The 21,973-nt window shown below is 41.9% G+C and overlaps 1 protein-coding gene across 7 annotated transcripts in view; it reads right to left on the bottom strand.

The window, feature by feature from the left end:
• Positions 1–7,290: 7,290 nt before the first annotated feature.
• Tmtc4 (transmembrane O-mannosyltransferase targeting cadherins 4) overlaps positions 7,291–21,973 on the bottom strand; it is a 57,599-nt gene continuing 42,916 nt past the window's right edge. For 5 of the 7 annotated variants that reach the window (XM_052190566.1, XM_052190568.1, XM_052190569.1 and 2 more), the window contains 7 exons: positions 19,883–19,962; positions 19,652–19,759; positions 19,390–19,531; positions 16,424–16,538; positions 14,853–14,965; positions 9,490–9,559; positions 7,291–8,494 (listed from right to left, as the gene is read on the bottom strand). In XM_052190566.1, coding sequence (XP_052046526.1) covers positions 8,346–8,494; positions 9,490–9,559; positions 14,853–14,965; positions 16,424–16,538; positions 19,390–19,531; positions 19,652–19,759; positions 19,883–19,962 — 777 coding nt within the window. In that variant the 3' untranslated portion in view covers positions 7,291–8,345. Of the gene's footprint in view, positions 8,495–9,489; positions 9,560–14,852; positions 14,966–16,371; positions 16,539–19,389; positions 19,532–19,651; positions 19,760–19,882; positions 19,963–21,973 lie in introns of those variants that run through there. The other 2 variants (XM_052190571.1, XM_052190572.1) reach the window with 2 other exon arrangements.

Below are 21,973 nucleotides of genomic sequence, written 5' to 3'. Positions count from 1 at the left end.
CCGGGCGGCGCCCCCTTCAGGCCGCACCCGCTCCGCCACGCCCTGCGGTGGCGCCCGGGCCTAGAGGACGCACACGCATACCTGACTGTGCACTCACTTCTACCCACGCGCTGAAACCGCGCAGATTCCTATCCCGAGACCACCTTCCTCTGAAATAAACGTAAGCTCCCCACCACCACTCCCACCACCAGACAGGCACAACCGCTCCCACCGGGTTTAGCTCTACATTTACACACGCTTTGACTCCATGTTAGACCCAAATACACCCAAGATTCACTACTTCAGAGAGAGTCACAAACACAAAATTGGAGACACCCCCCTCCCTTCACATGAGGAGATGCTAAACTCAGATCTGAGGAAGGCTCCATAGGACAGACCCATGGATCACCAAGGCATCACATCTGCTTGTACACATCTCTATTGGATAAGGTAACTAGCAATTCTGCCTACTTACCAACTCTTCTTTTTAAAATAAAACGTATTTATGAGCTAATGGAAGAATATCCCCTATACCCTACCCTTAGGACTAAGAGCCAGATAAGAAATATGAGAACCAAAAGCTGAGGGCAGACTTTTCTCTAGAGATTTTTATCATGGAAGGATATTCCTATGGCAGAACGCAGGCAGGCATGATGCTAAAGAAGTAGCCGAGAGTTCTATGTCCCAATCAGGAGGTGAAAGCAATGTCACAGAGATGGTGAGATGAAAGGCCCATTGTCTCCTTCTAGAGACACAAATTAAGTATATGACTACTGTTTTTCCTTTCACCATTTCCCATCCCTTTGACTTTTTTTTTTTTTTTTTTGTAAGTAGAGTACTTGAAATCGTTTTATATTCTTGGTTTTCATGTAGCGTCAGATGATGCTGAAGTGGTTGAACTTTAAATAGATGTCCAAGTCTAGAAGAAACCTGACCAATCATCATATTTATAAACCACCATCTTCATAGAACGAGGACCATGAGAAGGAAAATGGTGTCTTAAAGGAGGTCCCAGGAAGGGGAGAAACGGGGAGTAATATATGACATCATAGTTAGGGATGTGGGAAGGCAGAGTGGAGAAGAGGAACAATCAAAACAGTACTTATAAAAGTCTCAGAGCGACTCATAATGCAGCATGCTAACTTACAAAACTAAAACACTGATGGAGAAAGTTAAGGGTCTAAGTATCCTTGAAGTTACACCTTTACCTCACTCTCATTTCATAGTGGAGAAATTAATAACATCAGTAATGATCACATTGTATTTAATAAAATCAGTAATGATCACATTATATTTTGGAAGCAATTGGGCACAAAGTAAATAATCAACTAAGCCCAGGTTTCAGGTAAATATGGTGAGATTAGATTAATCTGTCTTTGATAGTCACTGAACCCTAAAAATAATGACTGAATGGTGTCTTAGTTAGGGTTTCTATTGCTGTGAAGAGACACCATGACCATAGCAACTCTTATTTAACTGGGGCTGGCTTATATTTCAGAGTTCAGTCCATTATTGTCATGGTGGGAAGCATGACAGAATGCAAGCAAGCATGATGTTAGGTAGCTGAGAGTTCTACATCCAGATAAACAGACAGCAGGAAAAGAGAGAGATACTGAAAGCCCAGCCCCTGTGACATATATCCTCTAACAAGGCCACACCTTCTCCAATAAGGCCACGCTTCCAATAATGCCACTTTTTGAGTCTATGTAGGGCATTTTCATTCAAACCTCCACACAGGCAAGAAGGCTGACCCTGAGATTCATGGTTTGTCCCAAAATTCTTCCAACCTTATCTATCACTTTGTTTGCTGAAGAGTAAATTCTACCATGCAAATACTTCTATCTATCTATCTATCTATCTATCTATCTATCTATCTATCTAACTAAGTATGTATCGAATGTATGAGTATACTGTCACTATCTTCAGGCACATCACAAGAAGACCATCAGATACCATTATAGATGGTTGTGAGCCACCATGTGGTTGCTGGGAATTGAACTCAGGTCCTCTGGAAGAGCAATGAGAGCTTTTAACTGCTGAGCCATCTCTCCAGCCCTCCACACAAATACTTTATAAGAATGTTTTTAGAATTTTTAAAAATGTGTATGCTCATATGTCTATGCATGTGAAAATGCATTTTGCTCTTATGTATATATATTACTTAAACTTCCTCATACTTCTGTGAAAAGTTTTATTTCCCACTTTACTGATGAAAGCTTGGTAGACACAAAGAACAACTTCAGGATCTCATAAAAACAAACAGAAAACAAAAACCCTCACCTTAACGAAGTTCAAGAATCTCAGCAAGGCAATTCTTTTTGTAAAAAGGGTGCACCAACACCCAAACTAAGCTGGTAAGCATACCAGGGCCAAGATGGCTCCCAGTGATTATTCCAGACATAGGTGATGACTGAATCTCATCCCACTGGTGGGAGAGAAGTCTCACACTCTGATATGATTGGCTAATCTCACAGTGGAGTTACTGAGAGATTGTTACTGAGTTACCTTTGTAGAGCTGCTGTATCAAGTTACCACAAATGAGTTGGAAATTAAGAACTTTACAGTTGGAGGTAACCAGAACATACAAAAAGGGAGGACTGTGATATCATTGGAAGTTTAGTGCTGTGTGTGGGACCAAGTGGGGGAAAGAACGTCATATTTCCTGATGTCAATCAGCTGGTGCAAGCGTAGTATTGAGGGAATGTTTCAATGGCATGACCTTTGCTAGGCAGGGTATTTGACATAGCCTTTGTTATGATTCTGACCTTTTTATTTCCCAAAGGGAAGTCCAGAAGTGGGTAAACACTATTGCAGATGTGTACGGCAAATTACATTTCCAAAGGAAGAGCTGACAAACATTCTCATTTCTCTCAATTGCCAGACTTTGTCTTCTCGCCCCACTAGGTAGGGTTGATGTAACAGGGGGGCAGGAACCGGGCTGGCCAGACCCACAGACATGGCTAAGTTCCCAAGGATCTCTAGGTCGGCCTTGAATTGGGCCAGGTGCAGAGATGTTGGGATATGGCCATGCCTGCCACCACGAGTTCTATTCCCCTTCCTCTCTCCCTTTTGACAGGATGTCACTAAGTAGCTTAGGTTGACTTGGAACTTGCTATGTAGTCCAGTATGACCTCAAACTCACCATCCTCCTGCCTTGTATCTCCACATCCAGCTTTGTATATCTTCCTTAAAAATCTAAAGTTCTTACATAATATCATAACAAATTTAACATCATCTGTAGTTTTTTCATTTAAACTCAGACTCTTGCATTTTTTGCTTAGATTCAGGTGGAACTATTTATTTTAGAATTCTTCTAGGTGATTATGTAACTCACATGGTCTCACAGTAGGAATCACGTATTGATCCTAGTCAGCAGCGAGCTCAGCTTTCTGGACTTGCCTCCCAGCTAATGGTTTTATTCATTGCTGATCTTTGCCTGAATCAATTAATTCATTTGGGACAAAAACCCAAACAAAGGATGATTTTCTAATCAACATTCTTTCAACATTTATTATGAGTAGCTCTGATTAATCCATCAAGAAGACTCATCTGCTCTGGCTGTTTGCTAATCCTGTGATCTTGAGAGGCATGCTGAGTCCAATTTTCTGACAGGTGTCTGAGTTGTCCACCCAAGAAAGTCTCAGTGAAAGCAGCCTTTGTGGGTCTCCAATAACGTTAAAAATTAACCTGACTGCAATAATTAGATGCAATAAATAATTAAAAGAAACAAGCAAAATATATAGGCTGGCACATATATTTGTGTCTTACTATACTCTAGAGGCACAGTCCCTAAAAGAAATGTACAGTGAACACAGCTACAATTTTTTAATGTTCGTTCTTATGGAGTTGGGGCTCAATCCTAGGACCTTGTGGAAGTTAGGTTACCCACTCTGCCACTGAAGTATAGCCACGGACTACACAGATACAACTCTCAATTTAGAAGCCACGACTAAAAAGTAAAAATTGGAAATTAGTCACTATAACACATAGCAGGTATGGCAGTTTCAATGTTACCCAGAGGCACAAATGCGAATATTTGGTCCCTAGTTGGTAGCAGCACTGTTTGGGTAAATTTAAGAAGATTGGACTTGCTCAAGGAGGTATATTACTGTCAGAAGGCTACAGTTTCAAGCCTTTCACCATGCCCAGTGGCTTTCTCTGCTTTGTGCTTGCCATTGGGGATGTGAGTCCCCAGCTTCTGCTCCACCACCAAATGTCTGCTCTGCCATAATAGACTCCATCTGGAACCATAAATCTAAGTAAGCTTTCTTCTGTAAGTCTCCTTAGCCATAGAGTTCTTATCACAGCAATATAGAAGGGACTAAGACATTGAGCACTTCCTTTTTACTGAATGAATGAGGGAACAGGCATATTTACTAATGTTAGCTCTCTTTTGTTGCAGATACTCTTTTAAAAACCCACTCTGACACATGTAATTTATTTCAGTGTCCACTCATCTTATAAAACAAATCATATTTTTCAACTTGAAAAATGGGAGAATAATGAAAACAAATTACCTAAGATGTTATAGCAGGGTTATCAAGATGTGTCTATTAACTATGGGTCCAAGCAGGTTGATAAAGAATACAGATATAGATATCCAAAGTTTCTGATGCTAAGCTCAATCTTCTATATGACCTTCAAGTTAGTAATTTGAAACCACATGCAATGAACACATTAGGTAATATGAGACTCAAAACCAGAAGGCCCTATGAGGGGATGCGTGGCTGTGCCTAATGGGATGAAACCTAAAAGGACTTAAACTTGCATGTAAGCGCAAACAAATCTGAGTGACCAAGTAAAAAATCTACAGCAACACAGCTGAACTGAGAAACAAACCCACGGAAGTGAAGGGCTGTGATCAGACTGCCCCATGTTTAAATGCTGCCCTGTCTGTCATTAACAATCAAAACATTAAACTAAAAAAGCTATTAGCCAGGTGTGGTGGCACATGCTTGTAATTCCAGCTTCTTGGGAAGCTGAGGCAGAGGTTCATGAGTTTGAAGCCAGCTGGAGTGCACAGGTGACACACACACACACACACACACACACACACACACACACACACACACACACACACACAAGTAAGAAGACAAGTTAGTGGGAGCCAGCCTTCAATTTCGGTCTTAGGATAACTAAGAAATAAACCAAAGCTCAGGAATAAAAGAAAAAAAGCTTACATGATGGACTTCTAAAATCTGCAGCCATGAAATGCTTCCTGAAATATTATCCAACCAAATGACCATTTTCTCTGAAAAGAAAACACCTGCAGAGGGAAGCCTGACAGACAAAGTGGCAAGAGCTTAGGGGGACCAGATGCACACATCTTTATTGGACTCCAGAGTTTATCAGTAGGAAGGAAAAAAGGGGGAGCTTTTAGAAGAAATATTTTTTTTACTCTCAAAAAATCAAGTAGCATCAAAACAAAACAACAACAACAACAAAAATCTATGTAGTGTTCATCTATTTCTGCCAAGCTAGACCCTACAGGAGGTTTAATAATACACCCCCATATAAACTGTTAAGTATTGATTTGAGAACATTCAGAGAAATGCTTGAAATGTAACGTACAGTTTCTTTGATATTTCAGCTACTACAAATTACAACCACTGGTCTATAAGTCTGTACAGCTCTGTCCCTAGAGAGAGTGTGTGTAGGCATTTCCGTTTCTTCTGGTCTGTACTGCCAGGGTGGGGTCTACAATATACAGACATCACTATAACCTCAGGAGTCTTGCTTGGTCATCAACTTGACAGGCTCTGGAACCAACCAAAAGGCAAACCTGTGAGGATACCTGTGAGGGGCTGTTTTGACCAGGCCACCTGAAGAGTGAAGACCTATCCTAAATGTGGGCCTCATGGTCCTGCCACAGCCCAGGTGCAAGGAACTGCAAAGGTTAACGTTTTTTTTTTTGTTGTTTTTTTTTTCCATCTGCTTGCCTTTGCATCTGGCTGTTGAGTCCACATCTACCATGTGGCTGCCACGGCTGCTGCTTTCCTTTCAGTTTCTTTAGCTTTGTGATGTCGGCTTTAGACCAGTGGCTATCTGGGGGAATTCTCCTGGTCTTCAGAGTGGGATTACTGAGAGCCAGCTTTGTGGACCAAACAGCAATAGTTCTCAGCATCTGTATTGTGAAGACAGTTATTGCTAGACAACTAGAAAGTACAGTGTAAATCAATCCAAGAACCTTTTTATTATAAACTCACTCACTTTCTCTGTCTCTCTCTCTGTTCTGTTTCTCTAGAAAACCCTTGACTAACTTTTGAGACAAGGTCTCACTAAGCTGCCCAATGTGGTCTTGAATTCATTCTATAGCTTAAATAGGCCTTGAATTGGTGATCCTACCAAGTAGATAGGATTATATACACACCACCAGGCCTGGTTCCTGTCTGCACACTGATTCTTCCACTTGCTTTTAATTAAAAGTGAAAGTCATACTCTAAAATTTAGTATACCGAACCAAATCTATTAGTATGAATCTGTCATTGATCTCATTATTTCAACATCAATAACTTCATAATGTCTCATTTGTTGTTGTTGTAAACTTGAATGGTTTTAGACCTCCCCATGCCTCAGGAAGGGTGTTTTCAGAGGCTTAAGAGAGGTGGTAAGAGCTGGCAGATGGGAGTGGTCCCTACAGGCAGGGGGCCTACAGAGAAAGGAGAAAGGAAGCAGTGCAGCAGCATGCATTGCTGGGCCCTGACTGCGGATGCATCACAGCAGTTGCCTCATGCTCTGCCAGGAGCCAAACTGACCTTACTTTTTGTTTAAAGTTCATTTTAATGATAGGCTTGGGTTTTGACTTTTCCTCAGCTACAGACCTTGGAGAAATGGAGTGGTCACTGTGCCCTCCCAGAAGAAGAAAACATCTTGCTGCTGCCAGAGATTCACCTTGGCTGATTGCCCAGACTATGTGCAGAATCCCACTTGCTCACTTCTTCCCCTGCCTGTATAAGTTCCCTGAGAAAATACAGTTTACTAGGTCTTGAGCAGTTAATTTGTCTTGACCTCGTTCTTTGCATCTCCTGTCTCTGTTTCTCTGCCCTTTTCGATAGGGTCCCCTGTCGAAACCCCCGAGGGCCAGGGCAATGCTCCTGCCGCCATGCCTTCCCTGCTACAACAGACTATACCCAAATCCGAGCTGAAATCCGCCCCTCCACCTTTACACTGTTACTCTTGTCACAGCAGTGGGAGAGGACAGTGGGCCCTCAAACTGTAAACTAGTTTTACTTGTATAGTAGAAAAGAGCAGACTCTATGTAAGGGAGGGGTGGGGGAATAAAAACATTCAACTAAGAAGAAACCAAGACAATTTTGCGCCAGTTTGTGTGATAATTTTACTGCATAAGAAATGACAGAGATTGCATAAATTATTAGGTCAACAGTAAACTAAGTAAACAAATTGTTGAGATCTAATATGACAAGGAAAAACAAACCCAGTTTGTAAGAACAGCACGCAACCCAGAACTATGACTTCTTTTGAAAGAGAATTTACCTTTTTTTGCATTTTCTGGATAGAGTAATGTCTGTGATTACATCATGTGAGATGGAAACCCACTTTACAGCTAAAACATGAAAACAGAGCATATGCACACAGGTAGCCCTCTGAACACTGGATAGAACAGAGATAAGGATGTTAGGTTGGTTGACTAAAGTATGGCAGGGGTACTCTACCAACAGTGGAATATTATCGTGTGTACTAACATCACACACACTGGAGAATACACACCCACCAAAAAGGCATGGGAATCCATACCTTCCTATGAAAGAAAAAAAATATACAGATAAATATACAGACATTAAAATTTTCCCTTCTTTAATTATTTATCCTATTCACACAACACAAAAATGTGAATAAATAATTTTCTTACAAATTTCAAGTTACGCTATTGCAAAGAGACTTAAAAAAACCCCAAATCTTGATTTACTCTTTCTTGTCATAAAATAAACATGCTAATATCCAGATACGGTAAATGGTTACATAAGTTATAAGAGGCAGCATGTCTAAGTCACTCTACCTCATCGTGATAATCACATCCCAAATGCAGTTTAACACAAGCAAAAGTCACTCAAAATAATATTTTTTTCTGCTTAGTTTTTAAAAAAGTTTTCTTTTTTTTTTTTTTTTGAGATTTTAGAATTACATTTGGGTTGTGTGAAAAAATAAATCTCAATGCAAAAATCCTATCAAGCATTCAAGAGTGTATTGCTGGTGCTATAATCTTTTTACATGTATTTGTTTTCATAGAAAAAAAATAAAAGTGGAATAAAATAAACGTCTGAGACTTTTAAATGGCTGAACATAAGCACACAATCTGAAGAGAGGCCTCATGCACACACTCACAAACTCAAAACATGAGGGGAAGATCAGACATCTTTCTTCTGCATTTGTTCTAGCTTTCTTCTCAGAAGGCTGTAATTCTCCTTGGTGCCTACTGCCACAGGGTCAAGCTGCAAGGAGATCTCATAGTGTTTCTTGGCTGAGTCGAGATGTCCCCAGCGATGATAAAGCACAGCTGAAATAGCAGGAGATGAATTTGGTTGGAAGCGCTTCTGACTAACTTGCAGGATTCTCAAACACACACACAAAAGAACCATTACAGAGCCTTTACAGAAATCACTGTTTAAAAAAATATTGTTTGTACTGAAAACTTTATTTATTGTAATTGCACACCCTGGGGAGTGTACCCTATTACTCATGAGTTTCTTCTTATCATTAGATGGGATTCACGTGCTTCCAGAAATGTTATTACAAAAAAGGGCACAAGACTGTTTCAGTGCTGCTGTGAAACTTCTAGTCAGTCAGCAGTGTACTAAGCCATGCCAAAGTCCAGTCCTTTATTATTTTATTCCTTATTTTAAAAAGGCCCACAACTTACTTTATTTTGTTAAAGATTTATTTATTTTTATTTTATGAATATTTTGCCTGCATGTATATATGTGTGCCACCTGCATGCAGTGCTTGGTATGTGTGGAGACTAGAAGATGTCAGATCCTCTGGGACTGAAGTTACGGATGGTTGTGAGCCGCCATGTAGGTGCTAGGAACCAAATCTGGGTCCTCTGCAGGAGGACAGTGTTCTTAACTGCTGAGCTGTTTCTATAACCACAACCATTTTATTTTAAATGAAAATGTCCATAAATCTTTTGGTGAAATAACAGCTGTTTTCTAGGTTGAAATAGGGGCTCTAACTTAAGAATCAGACTGTAAAATGATAGTTAAAATAATGTGAGTCTTCAGCATCCTAAGCCTGATTGTTCAAGGAATGTTTTTCATGAGGTACAGGAGCATGAATGTGTGCTAGGCAAGCACTGTACACTGAGCTATATCACCAGCCTGTTAAAAAGACCATTTTGAGACAGGGTCAGTACAGATTACGTTTTAAAAATTACTTTTGCAAAAGATGATGTATATGTATATGATGTATAAAATGTATATATATGTATATGTATATGTATGTGTGTGTATAATATCAAAATTTCAATACAATTCAAATGGAAATTTCTCTTACCCAAATTACCATGGTAACTTGCAACATTTGGATTTGCTTTAATTGCCTTGAGGAATAAAGCTTCAGACTCCTATGAAACAAAATACACACAGAAGAAGGTATTATGCACGAAGCAAAACCAGTCATCTTACCTTCTAGCATCATTGCTTTGTATCACCATATCCTTTCAGAAACAGCCCTGCTTAGGAGAGGATAGAGCAGCTAACACAGAAGGTGAAAAGGGGTGGCAGAACACAGTGGTGACCAGAGAGGGGGATGGCAAAGCCTATGCGCTCCACCTCACAAGTAGCTGGGATTTCACAACCTAAATCAGATGACTTGATTCAGGGTGTGATGAGGGAAGGGCACAGACAAGGAAGGACATCCACAAGGGCAGCATGCCCAACCTGAAGTGAAGGCCCCACTGCAGACTCTCAGGTAGGGGTATGAGCTGTTCAACCTCCTCAGAAACCCAGAACACCCTTGCATCCCAGATGAGACTGGATCCTGCATTCACCAGCCAATTAGCAAAGAGAATGAGGAAGAAATGGCCATCTATCATGGGAGCCGTCTAATACTGTGTATGACTGTGACCAAATGCCCCTGGTGAGCATGCAATGATTTTTATACAGACTTACATTTCCTCTAAGTTGTCTTTAGTTGCAGTGGTGTCACCATGAAGCAGGGTGACGTGATTTTCTACCAGACTGAGCCTAGATGTCACTTTCTACCATGATGCCCGGAGACAGATGCCCAACTTCTCTACTAGTATAAGCCCAGGGCATAATGCAAGGCTCCCACTTGTGGAGCCAGGCTCACTGCAACTGACTCAACATGCTGAGTTTATACAACCCGTGCTGTTAGGCTGGGGGTGATTTTGGCTTCTCTGAGTGGGCTTTCTGTATTTTCTGAAGTGCAAGAACAGCAGCTTCTTTGCCATGGAATAGCCCATGGGTGTCCTGGGAAGTAGGCTGGGTGTCTAGGTGGACAACTTTGAACCCAGAGAGCTCAGAGAAAACCTGGTTGTGCAGACATATTATTTAAAAGGGTCTGAATAAAGCCATCAATCTGGCATACAGGATGCTAATGATGATCCAGTTGTATATCCCAACACCAGCAGGATGTAGATGAACTGCCTTTAGAGAGCCTCAGGTTTGTCCAACATTTTGGATAAACTTCAGAACAACCAACCCAAACCGAAAGTTTTTATGCAGGTGTGATTTTTTTTTTTTCTGCTGATTTTTGAACATTCTCAACTAACACCTAAAACTACGGAAAATAAGACAGCCAGACGATGAGACTCACGTTAAGATGTTCTGCTGCACTCACAGGAGCTTGCTGGAACGAGTGGCCATAGGAATGGATGACATGCTCTAGGGGTTCCTAGAAATTCTCATTTCCCCAACTGCTCAAATGCTAAGGCCATGGCTATCCCTGGGTAATGAAGAGTTGGTAAGACTAGAGTAGATAGTGACACTGACTGTGGGCAGGGGCTTGAGGTTCACCCATCTTTATGGAATGGCTACTCCTAATAGAAAGGCTAAACTCAGCAGGGGGACCAGAAGACCAAAGCTTCAATCAAGTTTCTAAAGCTAAGAATAGAAACACCAGAGCATGTGAACAAAGGGTATCCCAGAAAAGGCAGGTCTGGGAGCAAGCAAATGTGGGCAGGCCCTGCTGCCTCAGGAGTGCTGGGCTGCCTGACTGCATGCCTCAGCAGCCCTGGACTGCATCTGAACCTGGGGATGAGCCTCAGCATAAAGGAGTTCAAAGCCTATGGCATGCTCATCTGTCCCATCAGCCTTTAAAGGCCCCACTCAAGAAAACAGAGAACTCTTTATCAACTGGTCCATGGAGAACTCTGGATGGTTGTAGGCCCAAAGATTTTGTTTATCAGCACAAAGGAAAAGTAACACACTCTCATATGAAGCATATTAAACTCTGCATTTAACCAAGGTTTAGAGCTGGAAATGGCCTTGCAATCTGGGTCTTTAGAATAAGTGGAGATCTGGGTAGAGAGGACCTGGAAGACAAAATGTCACAGCCGCAGTGGATCATTAAGACTAAGCCTCTGATGGGGTGTCCTAAGGGCCATGACCCAGAGAAGGGGACAGTCTAATGCACATTTGAAACCAAGTGCAGGAAGATCACCATCCTTTTGATTCACTCAGGCAAAAGTCTGTGCAACTGGTGGTTTGTGGCTCACACCATTTACCATGGGAGAATCTCCCTTTAAAGCTAATAGAGGGTAACCCCAGGCTCAGAGCCTGTGCCTGGGATAGTTAAGTAGCTGAGACCGAGTAAAACTTTCACTTCTTAGCTACCATATTTTTTCTAATAATGACAGGGTGTTACCTTTCAAAACACATTTATCTGTGTTTAAAATATATTCAAAGGGCTTGAGAGATGGATCAGCAGTCGAACATATTAGTTGCTTTTGCGAAGAACCCAGGTTAGTGTCCCAACACTCACATGGCTTCAAACAACCATGTGTTACTCCAGTCTCAAGGGATATGATGTCTTTTTCTGGCTTCCCTTGACAATGTGCACATGTGGTACACAGACATAAAATAAAAAGGTTAAGACATTTAATAAATATAAATATTTATTTAAAGAGAAGCATCAACTAGATGTGATATGCTCCCAGGGACTTGGGAGGCTGAGGAAAGAGGATGGAAGAGTGCCAAACTGGGTTCTATAACAAAATATAGCAAGACTCAGTCTCTTAAATAAACATACAAATGAATAAACAAATACAATAAACACAGTAAAACAAACAAACAAACAAACAAACAAACAAACAAACTGGGTAGAACCTATGTGAGAAAGACCAAAGAGTTCTTAGCAGTGTGGCACACAGGACCAGAGTTTGGCAAACTACTCTCTCACTGCGACCTGCTCTTAAAACTCCAAAGCAGTGAATGAGCAATGCAGAAAGGGATGGCTGTGAACATCACTTGGCTCTCCCACATTAGCCCTGAACTAGAAAGCAACATAAATTTTAATGGGTTTAAAAGTAATCAACAGAGGTTCATTTAATGATCATTAAGCTAACATCATTTTGTATGCATGTATTTACCATTCAATAGATGCAAATTCCACCCTCATACATGCTCTCCTATCATGCTTCCAGAAAGTCAGGCAGACTGCTATCCTCACTTTGTACAAGAACAAACTGAAAGATGGACAGGTCAGTGACTGCAGTTGGGTCTAGGGCTCTTGACTCCGCACTAGAACCACTCAATAGAGTAGACTCAAGCTGCTAGTAGGCTGTTGAAGCCTGCATCCTGATACTGATGAGAAATTCATTTGGTCATTTTATGGCTGTAAGCATGAGACTCTGAATCTGTATCTCAGCACCTATGCAAACAACGGTGTAGTGTTGGAGAGGCAGAGACAGGAAGATCACTGGATTTCTCTGTCAATTTGGCTGAATCACTGAGCTCCAGATTCAGCTCAGACTCTCAAAAAGTAAGATAGCCAGTGACTTAGGAAGATACATCATCCCCTGGCTACAGACAGACAGACAGACAGACACTCTCTCTCCCTCCCTCCCCTCCCCTGCCAATCCCTGGGCTAGAAGATAAGCCTACCAATCCTGTAAGACACTATTTCCCCCATTTCCCTCTCTCCCTTCTGATCTGCTCAGGGCTCTGTCAACATGCAGAACAGGGTACCCTGCAGGCCAAGAACAAAAGATATCCTCCTATTGTGACAGAAAAGCTACACAAATGTTTATATTCTAAACCCATAGCTTAAAAAAGAAAAAACTGTATGGCTCCAAGGCTGGACTAGGCTAGGCTGGAAAAGTCCCATCATGCTCCCTGCTGGCAGTTGCCTAAGAGCTCAAAATGAGCTCCTTATTTCAGATTTCATTGTTGTTTCCTTATCATAGGCTCAGCACCCTGGCCTTGCCCATTAGGATAAAAATGTGTACAGATGGGCAACCTATTGTCCCATTATGTTACATGGTGCATTTTCTACTTATGGGGTGAGGGGTGGGCAATGTGAACAAGAAGCCAAATGAACCCTGGGCTCAATTCCCATAATAGAAATTGCACTTTATAGACTGCAAGATGATAGAAAAATCAATACAGTGATCACGGCCTCAGCATCTTGAAGACTTGCTGTAGGTTGCTGGGTCAATGGAGGACTGAGTCTCCTGATTCATTCTTGCTGACCCACCTTTCCCCTTTGTAGAGGTATTAAAAAAATAAAATGAAACATCTCAAAAATCCATTCTTTTAGGGCAAAAGCTAGAACTAAAAATGTATAGTAAAACCTAAATTCACTAGTATTCAAAAATGATAGAAATGCATAAAACAGTCTATAGAAAATTAAGCCAATAATGATGTCTAATGAATATAAGGAAATGGTACTAGAGAAGTATTGATTAATATAGTAGCAGGGTTCTCTAAATGAGAATAATAATTAATTGCTACTGTTAAGCCTTAAATCAATCATATCCATCATGGCCTCAGAGTGTTCAAACTAAACCATTGCTGTTATAATTCTGAAATAAAATTATTCAGAAAATATAAATATGAACTATTAATAAAAATTAATATTTTAAGAAATTCCTCAAATATTTATCAGATAACAATCCTGAACTATTCCTCCAAAGGCTGTGACACTGCTTCTCCAAGTGTTTCCAAAGTATGTCTGATGTCATTTAGAAATAAATACCCCTGATTTGCCCTACTCCAGGCTGATTATCCTGGGGAGGAATCTGCATTAACCTGAATATAGAGTATAGAGTGTGGGGTGACCAGCTCCATGGACCTACAGGGAGTGAGGCCCAGACAACAACTTACTACTTCTGAAAACCTCAGTGGAAGAAGTGTGTGTGTGTGTGTGTTTGTGTGCGTGCACGCGCATGTCCAGAGTCTCATACATTCTAGGTAAGGCTTATATTACTGAGCTACATCTTAGTGCTAGAATTAAGATTTTATGATTATCACTGGTCAAAAGCCTCTAAGGCCTTGATGATGACATGTAATTCAGAGGAGAAACCAGGGTTTATAAAATGCAAAAGATAGAACCTACAGACAAACTTAGTACTCCTGCCCTACTGCAAGGGCAAGGTCAGACCGCATGCAAAGGAAGAGGAGGGTTCTCTGGAAGGATGGCACTTCACTAAGTCATCTTGACACCAGTCATGTAGCACAGGAGCCCAGCAGCACCAGCAGCTCATCTTTGTTACTTTCCCTGGGCTTCTCTTCCCTCACCACAGGAACAAGCTGGTTTCTCATGAGAGAGGAAACTGGGTCTCCTGGTGTTCCCGCTTGTTCTGGCCTAACCCTCCACTGAACTGGGCATAAACACTGTGGCTCCTGTCAGCTGCTCAACTGACTGCAGGGCATCAAGGCCTCTGGCTTACCCACCTTGTATTTCTGGGATTTCCCCAGGACGTTTGCCAATGAGAACATAAGGGAGTGATCATTAGGAATTAACTGCAGTGCCTCTCTTCCGACAGCTTCAGCCTGGGCTAAGTTACCTGGGAGGAGAAATGAAAACTAATCAATACTGTGCTTGTGTCTTCATCTCTCAAGATCGAGATGTGAATGCATGATTCACAGCATTGAAAATACTACTTGAGAAGACCCAAGGAGAACATGAGAAGACGTGCCCACAAGCTAGTAGGTGGTCAGTACACTACTAACAGACATTTTAGACCATGTTTAAATTCTCTCCCAGATACCAGTTATACCCAAACTGGTACATAAAACACAGCAAAGCAGCACCAACTTCTGAATATTCTCACAGCCAAGTTACATGTCCTGTATTTGTCTTGAAAACCAAGCATCTATTGCCTGTCTACAGTTTAGATGGCTTACTCGTTTTCAATTCTGTCCAAGTACTACCAAGCTTTTTTAAGGGATGGTTGGGTTTTTATAAAGAAGCTGGGAGAGGGCTACTTGGTAGAGAACTTGCCTACCACATCCAACACCCTGGGACTGATCTCCAATATCGTAAGCAAAACAAAGGTAGCAGAGCCCCCCAAGCCCCCACCCCAAACTGGTTGAATCTGGCCTACAGTGGGCTGAGAAATCAGATCTAATCATCAGCATTATATTTTAACTAAGAATCCATTCCTCTTAGTAGACCTGAAAGCGGATCCTATGTGTACCTAGCTATTTCCAGCATGCTGGAGGATAGTGTGGTAAATGATGAGCCTCAGAATAAATGAGACCTGATCACATCCCCTCCTCCATGACTCTACACTAATTTTCAGCACATTAGGATTTTCATCACATTATGTTCAGGCATGTTAGAGGAAACTTCATTTTCTAGAAAGACATTAGCATTATTGTGTGTGCTGGGGTGCTGCATGTGCTCTTGCCGTTAGAAGTTGGTATCAGATGTTTTCTTCAATTGCTATCCACTTTCTTTTTTAAGACAGGGACAGGGTTCTCACTGACCTTGGAGAACTCACTAATTAGGTTAATCTAGCTGGCTTCTGATCCCCCAGGGAGCTCCTCTCTCTATTTTCCCAGTGTTGGGGTTGCATGGTATCTACCAGCATTCCTAGGCTTTTATGTGGGTGATGAGGGTTGGACTTGGGGCCTCATGCCTGCTCTGTGAGCATTTTACCGTTTGGGTCATCACCCCAGCCTCTAGAAAAAGTTGTTTTTGTTAACACCAATGAACCCAGATTGATTTTCATTCTCCCCACTCCCTTCCTTCCCCACTCCCTTCTTTCTTTTCCTGGAATCTTGCTGTGTCATCCCATTGGCTTCCAACTCAGAGATCTGTCTGCCTCTCCCTACCAAGTGCTGGGATTAAAGTTGGGCACCACATCCAGCTTGTTGATCCTTTAAACTATAGGGCTAACACTGGTGAGCAGTATGCCCTGACTAGCCTGTGGGAGTGACACTGGTCTGCACGCCTCGGTTAGCTCACAGAACAGGATGGATGGTGGAACACCTTCTCATCATCTCCTTCTCCTCTGCACCTGTGTTGTCCAGAAGAATAATCATGTTGTTCCATGCCAGGCTGTGCTCTGGCTTCAGTACGGTGGCATTTCTCCAAGCGTTCAATGCATCCACATGGCGATTTAGATCTGCATACTGAAAACAAAGACCCGTCCCCTGGAGTCGATATTCCAACTCTTCTTCCTTATTCCCTCTTTATGACATTATCACAAAGACACACAAAATCCCTCAGAACAAACAAAAACTACCACCTTACTTCCTATCAACCCGTCTACTTAAAATCACAACCTCAATGAGTAGATGCCATCGCAATCCAAGCTTTACAGATACAGGAACCAAGACAAGAGGAAAATGAGTGACTTGCTTAGCCTTATTTAAAATACTTAGCAAGCTTCTTCTTTTCTGAATCCCATCGTGACTGGTATAATGACCTGCTTCTTTACAGTCAGCAGTCCCCAGCACTTCTCCAAGTCACTGACACTACCACCTTCAAGGATCAGCACAATGTACCAAATAATCCAATTCTTCCCATTTCCTCTATCACTGTAGAGGAATTATAATATAGAGGAAAAAGAAGGGCATTATATCCCCTTCTTACCAGAGTCCACAAATCAAAGCAAATATTAATCTCTCAATATAAAAATGCAACTTCTAAAACACACACCTTGAAGCTATCAAGTTTCTTTTATTTGTGGGTCCTTTTATAAATGGGCTGGTTGAGGTGTTAGAGATTAAGCCTTAATGCTTTTAAGTTGTCAAGGGCAAAAGCTGGATAATTAAACCACAAGAGAGAGTGACAACCAGTGACAACACAACAGGCCCTGTGGTAACGCCACATCTGGGTAGCACAATGGTTAAACAATTCCATGGTCTCCAGCATTTTGGGGCTATGAATGATCGTCATAGTCAAAGAAACATCATGCAGCCCAAGGACTAGAGCTCACCATCCAAGCTTACATTTTATGTTCTGCATTCTTTTCTTTGGAAGCTACTCACTCCTATTGGGTTCATTTAGCACAGATTCTGTTTTCTAAATCCCAAGCAACAGAAGTGATGGGCAGTGAGTACTGAGAAAGCCATGACTGTAGAATTGAGCTTTGATGTGGAAGCTGCAGGTGGGCACACTTGCTTTGCAGGCAGTGACCTGAAAGGAGCTACCTCTAGAAAAGGGGAAACACCAAAGACTTGACAGGGATCAGTCTAATGTCATTTAACTGCTAGTATAACTGGCTCATCAAACAGAGACAGTCACTCCATGGCCATGCATAGATTCAGGTTAACTCATCTGCTCCCTCCAGCCAGCAGATCCTCCCTTTGTTAATTTTGAGGACTCACCCTGCTTTGTATGTGACTGAGGTTTTGATCTCTACTCACACTATTGTGGGGTTTTCAAGTGCCCCCCAACCCCAGCTTACTCTTAGAATAGCTTTAGTACTTAGTCTTCTAGTTTCTGGGAGAAACTTGCTTCAGCACAGAAGTATGAAACGGATCATAAAATATGCATTTTGGAATGTAAAAACACCCAGGGCCCAGCAGACCGCTGAAAGAGACAAGAGAATCTCGAGCTTCTGTCCTTTGTTCAAATCTCTGCTCCCTGGGGTCAGTGGTATTGATGTCTCTGCTCTGCTGTGCCCTGCAGGAAGTGACACCTCTTTTTGACACTGGAGTAGATTCCTAGAGATGGTGTCTTCCTATCATACTTAACATACACATATCACAACTAAACCAAGGTTTGTGTTTTTTAAATGAAAACATGAGAACTACTTCATTCTAAAACTTGTAACACAAGCAGTGTGCGTCCACTCAAAGTGACTTGTCCAGCATTCACAAGTTGTCTTTCTCTTTGCCACCTTGAGCCTGGACATTTTGTTTCCTCTGGTCATTCTACCTATACCAGTCAACAACATCATGGCTCATCATCCCAGAAACAAGCACGCTAAAGGCCAAAATTATTCATGCCACAGTAAAAATGGAAGCCTATTCTTTCTATTAAAATCCCCCCAACACCCAATGTTTTCTTGGTTTCCCTTGTGCTTTGACATGGTCATCAAAGTCTAGACAGGGATGATTACCAGACTCAGGGCCATGCTGGGGGCCATTTGTTATTTTTTATAAAAATACAAATGCTGTATGGAATTTCTGAATTATCAAAATAGGACATGAGGTGGTTATTTGGATAAATAACTGATGTGAGAAACTACTAGTTTTGTTACCACAAAGAATGCACAAAGCAAAGATGCTGCGGGTATTTCAAATGACCTGTGGACGCTACCTACGTGTGGAAGCTATACACTCTTTCGAGATGTTCCCTCACTGTGTGTACAATTCACTTTGGCTCAGAGAGGTCAAAAGTATTGCCCTTACCAATTTCACCTAATAAATCTAGTGATTCCTATTTAAAGAATTATGTGGTTTCTTTGCCAAGAAAATTAAGAGCAATCAGATTACCTTAAATATTTTACATAGAGCCAGAAACACAGAGCAATTCAAACACCTTAGATTCTATGTCCCTTAAGTAACTGTAAGGGCCTTTTAGATAAACACTCTAACTCTGGAAGCCATCCTTTTGGGGAGGATGTCTCCTTCCAAAGGAAGAGATCTGCTCCCTTGGGGAACGAGAACAAGGAAGCTCAGAAAATCAGTTACAGGTTTGTTTTTAAATCTTAGTTTCTATTGAATTCATGTTTTAAAAACAAAAAAAAACAATGTTTGTCAGGAAGTGGATCCTTGGAAGACGTTTTCCAGGGTAGAAGGGATGTATAGAATTTCATTCAATCTATTGCCTTTTTATAAATTTTTACAAATTGGACTCATTAGTTTGGATGGCTCATTAATTAGAATGTCAGCAATGAATACAAGGAAATCAAATACTACTTTCATATGAGATAAATGCATATGAAGACTTTTATAATGTGGAGAGTGCTAAATGGGTTTAAGAAGGTCATTCTGTTTTAGGTGATGGGAAACTGGGGCCACCTGCCCTTACCAGCCGCCCGAGGTTGTAGTAGCAGTCTGGGTATTTCCGCCTGTGTTTAATTGCTGTCCGGTAGCTCTGCTCTGCCTCCTCAAACCGTTTCAGGCTGTTCTGAACTATGCCCAAATTCATCCATGCGGCTGCAAAGTCTGGCCTGGAAAAACAATTTTTTTTTTAAACAAAAGATAAACAAGAAAATGAGGGGATTAGATGACTGTCCAAACCCAGAGATTTCACTCTTTGTTCCTGGCAGAATGTTAAAAAAAATGCTTACTGTATTTGGACAGCCAACGACAGCAGCTCTTCAGCTTCCTGTAGCTCATTCCTTTCTTTTAAGATATTTCCGAGGTTATTCATGGCATGAACGTACTTGGGATTCAGTCTGGAAATGCAGAGAAAAGTCATACAGTCTGTCACTGTTCGGTTGTTTTCAGCTAACACTTAGAAATCAGTCAAGACCGGCAGGTATTTCAGAAAGTGAAGGTCCACGCATACAACTATTTACCTGACCGCTTCCCGGTAATATTTGATGGCTGCTGTTTGGTTGCCTTGATCAGCCAGGTTTTTGCCAATATTGTAATGAACCTGAAAACACAGGTGACAATTTGGCCATCAGCACATAGACTTCTTTGTTCAAAGCCGGGCATCTATTGTATCTTCTAACTGAAGACAGAAGGGGAGGGGATTAAAATATAAATATATCACTGACCTGAATTAAAAAGTCCTACTGGGGGTGGGTGGAAGGGTTACAGGCTTATGTAAGAAGTTGTGAGAATGACCTACAAGTCAGGGAGAGGTCATAAGCTGATAGCTTTAAGAAATGACAGGAAGAAAGATGACTACATCACCCCACACAAAACCAGAAACCCACAAAACTACGCTGTTCTGGAAAGCTCCATGCTCTCCTCTCCCAGGCACCTCAGAGCTAAGATCGCAAGTCAGTCACCTACAGACCCGAGACTCTAGTAACTCTAACACTTAAACCTAAACACCTAAATCCAGCCCTTGCTGGTCAGCATATTCCTCTGGTACCACTGCACGCATTCTGCATCCTGAGTCAAGAGAGGGATTTTTTCTCCCCCTCCCCAAATTCAGACAATGGCATTCCGACTCCTAACCTAAGGAGTTAGAGGGTAAAGACTTTAGAAGGTGAACAGGTCTTAAAGGTGGGCACCTCGCTTCCTTTGTTATGCAAGGGTTTCACTGAAAGATGGCTGTCCCTGAAGGAGAAGAGGGTCCTTTCTGAGCACCACTATGCACAGGTGCCTTCAGTGTGGGTTCCCTTGCCCCCAGAATGTTGAGAAGCAAATATCTGTTGTTTAAACCCCATTCCACACTGTTCTCTTATGGCAGCCTAAACTAGAGGGTACCAAATAACATTGACCATCCCTCATTCTCCAGACAGCAACTGATGAGGACTGGACAAGGCACTGGGCCAGCAGCTGGGGATATCATGGCAGCCAAAGCCCAGAGTTGTACCTCACAGTATCCCTGTGTCTAAACCTGTGTCATCCCATGGGCTTAAGGGCAGTGCAGGAGAGGTTATGTCTTGGTTTCAGAGAGCCTAAGAAAAAGTTTCATAGCGTGGATTTTTTGGTTGGGACCTGACTCTAACTCCTAGGAAAGGTTTGCCATGAAGGATGTCCTGGGAAGAGGAGTTAGCCCAGGCAGAGTTCAGGGGTGGGAGGAAGCTGGCACTGGGCAAGAGGTTCAGAATCCCGGGATACTGAGGGCAGGAGCTCCGGAGTGCCACTACTATGGTTAGCCAGGCAACAGCAGGTTGGCAAAGGCATAGCTTGAAAGCAACAGGCTGTCATGACAAGGTGCCACAAACCAGAGCTCCACATAGCACTGCCAGTCTCAGTTCTGAAGTCCTAGCCTGAGAGACTCTTCCAGCCTGGCTTGTCTTCTAGGCATTTGTTGGTGACCAGACACCTCTTTACTACTGTCTTCACATACCACCCAACTTCCCTGTCTCCATGTCTCTTCTCTAACCCGATGTAAGCAGTCTTACTCTGTTATCTTTTGGTATGACAGAATGCCACAAAAAAAAAAAAAGTACACTGACGTGGTCCTTGCATGTATGTCTTGTAAGGGTGTTGGATCCCCTGAAACTGGAGTTATAAACAACTATAAGCTGTCATGTAGTCAGTGCTTTCAACTGCTGAGCCCTCTCTTCTGCTTCCATCAGACTTAATTTTTAGTAAGGTATTTTGCTCACAGTAGGAGAGAGGTTGTGAAGTCTGGGGTCAGGGGTCAGAGGAAGCTGCCTCTGCTGAGAACTCAGAATACAGTGGAAGGCACCAATTGACAAGATGGTGGGGTGTTGTGTGTCCTCGCATGTCCTTCAGAGAAGATCACTGCTGGTTTGCTACATGAATGTCTGGGTCAAGTCTCTCTCCTTATGAAGCTATATACTCATGTCTTCATCAAACCTCAGTTGAGTCCTGGCAGTAAATGCCTTGACATATTGACTCATCTTGTTGGTCTTAAAAAGGTTAATTTACATGATGGGAGTTTTATGTCTATTAAGAATGAAAGAAAATATGAAATGAGTAAACAAACCATTTGCAAAGAAGATGACGTATGGTTGTAA

The sequence above is a fragment of the Apodemus sylvaticus genome, chromosome 8 (assembly GCF_947179515.1).
Source record: "Apodemus sylvaticus chromosome 8, mApoSyl1.1, whole genome shotgun sequence".
NCBI classification, from domain to species: domain Eukaryota; kingdom Metazoa; phylum Chordata; class Mammalia; order Rodentia; family Muridae; genus Apodemus; species Apodemus sylvaticus.
The sequence above is the reverse complement of the archived record's forward strand: the minus strand, read 5'-3'. Positions and strand labels throughout refer to the sequence as shown.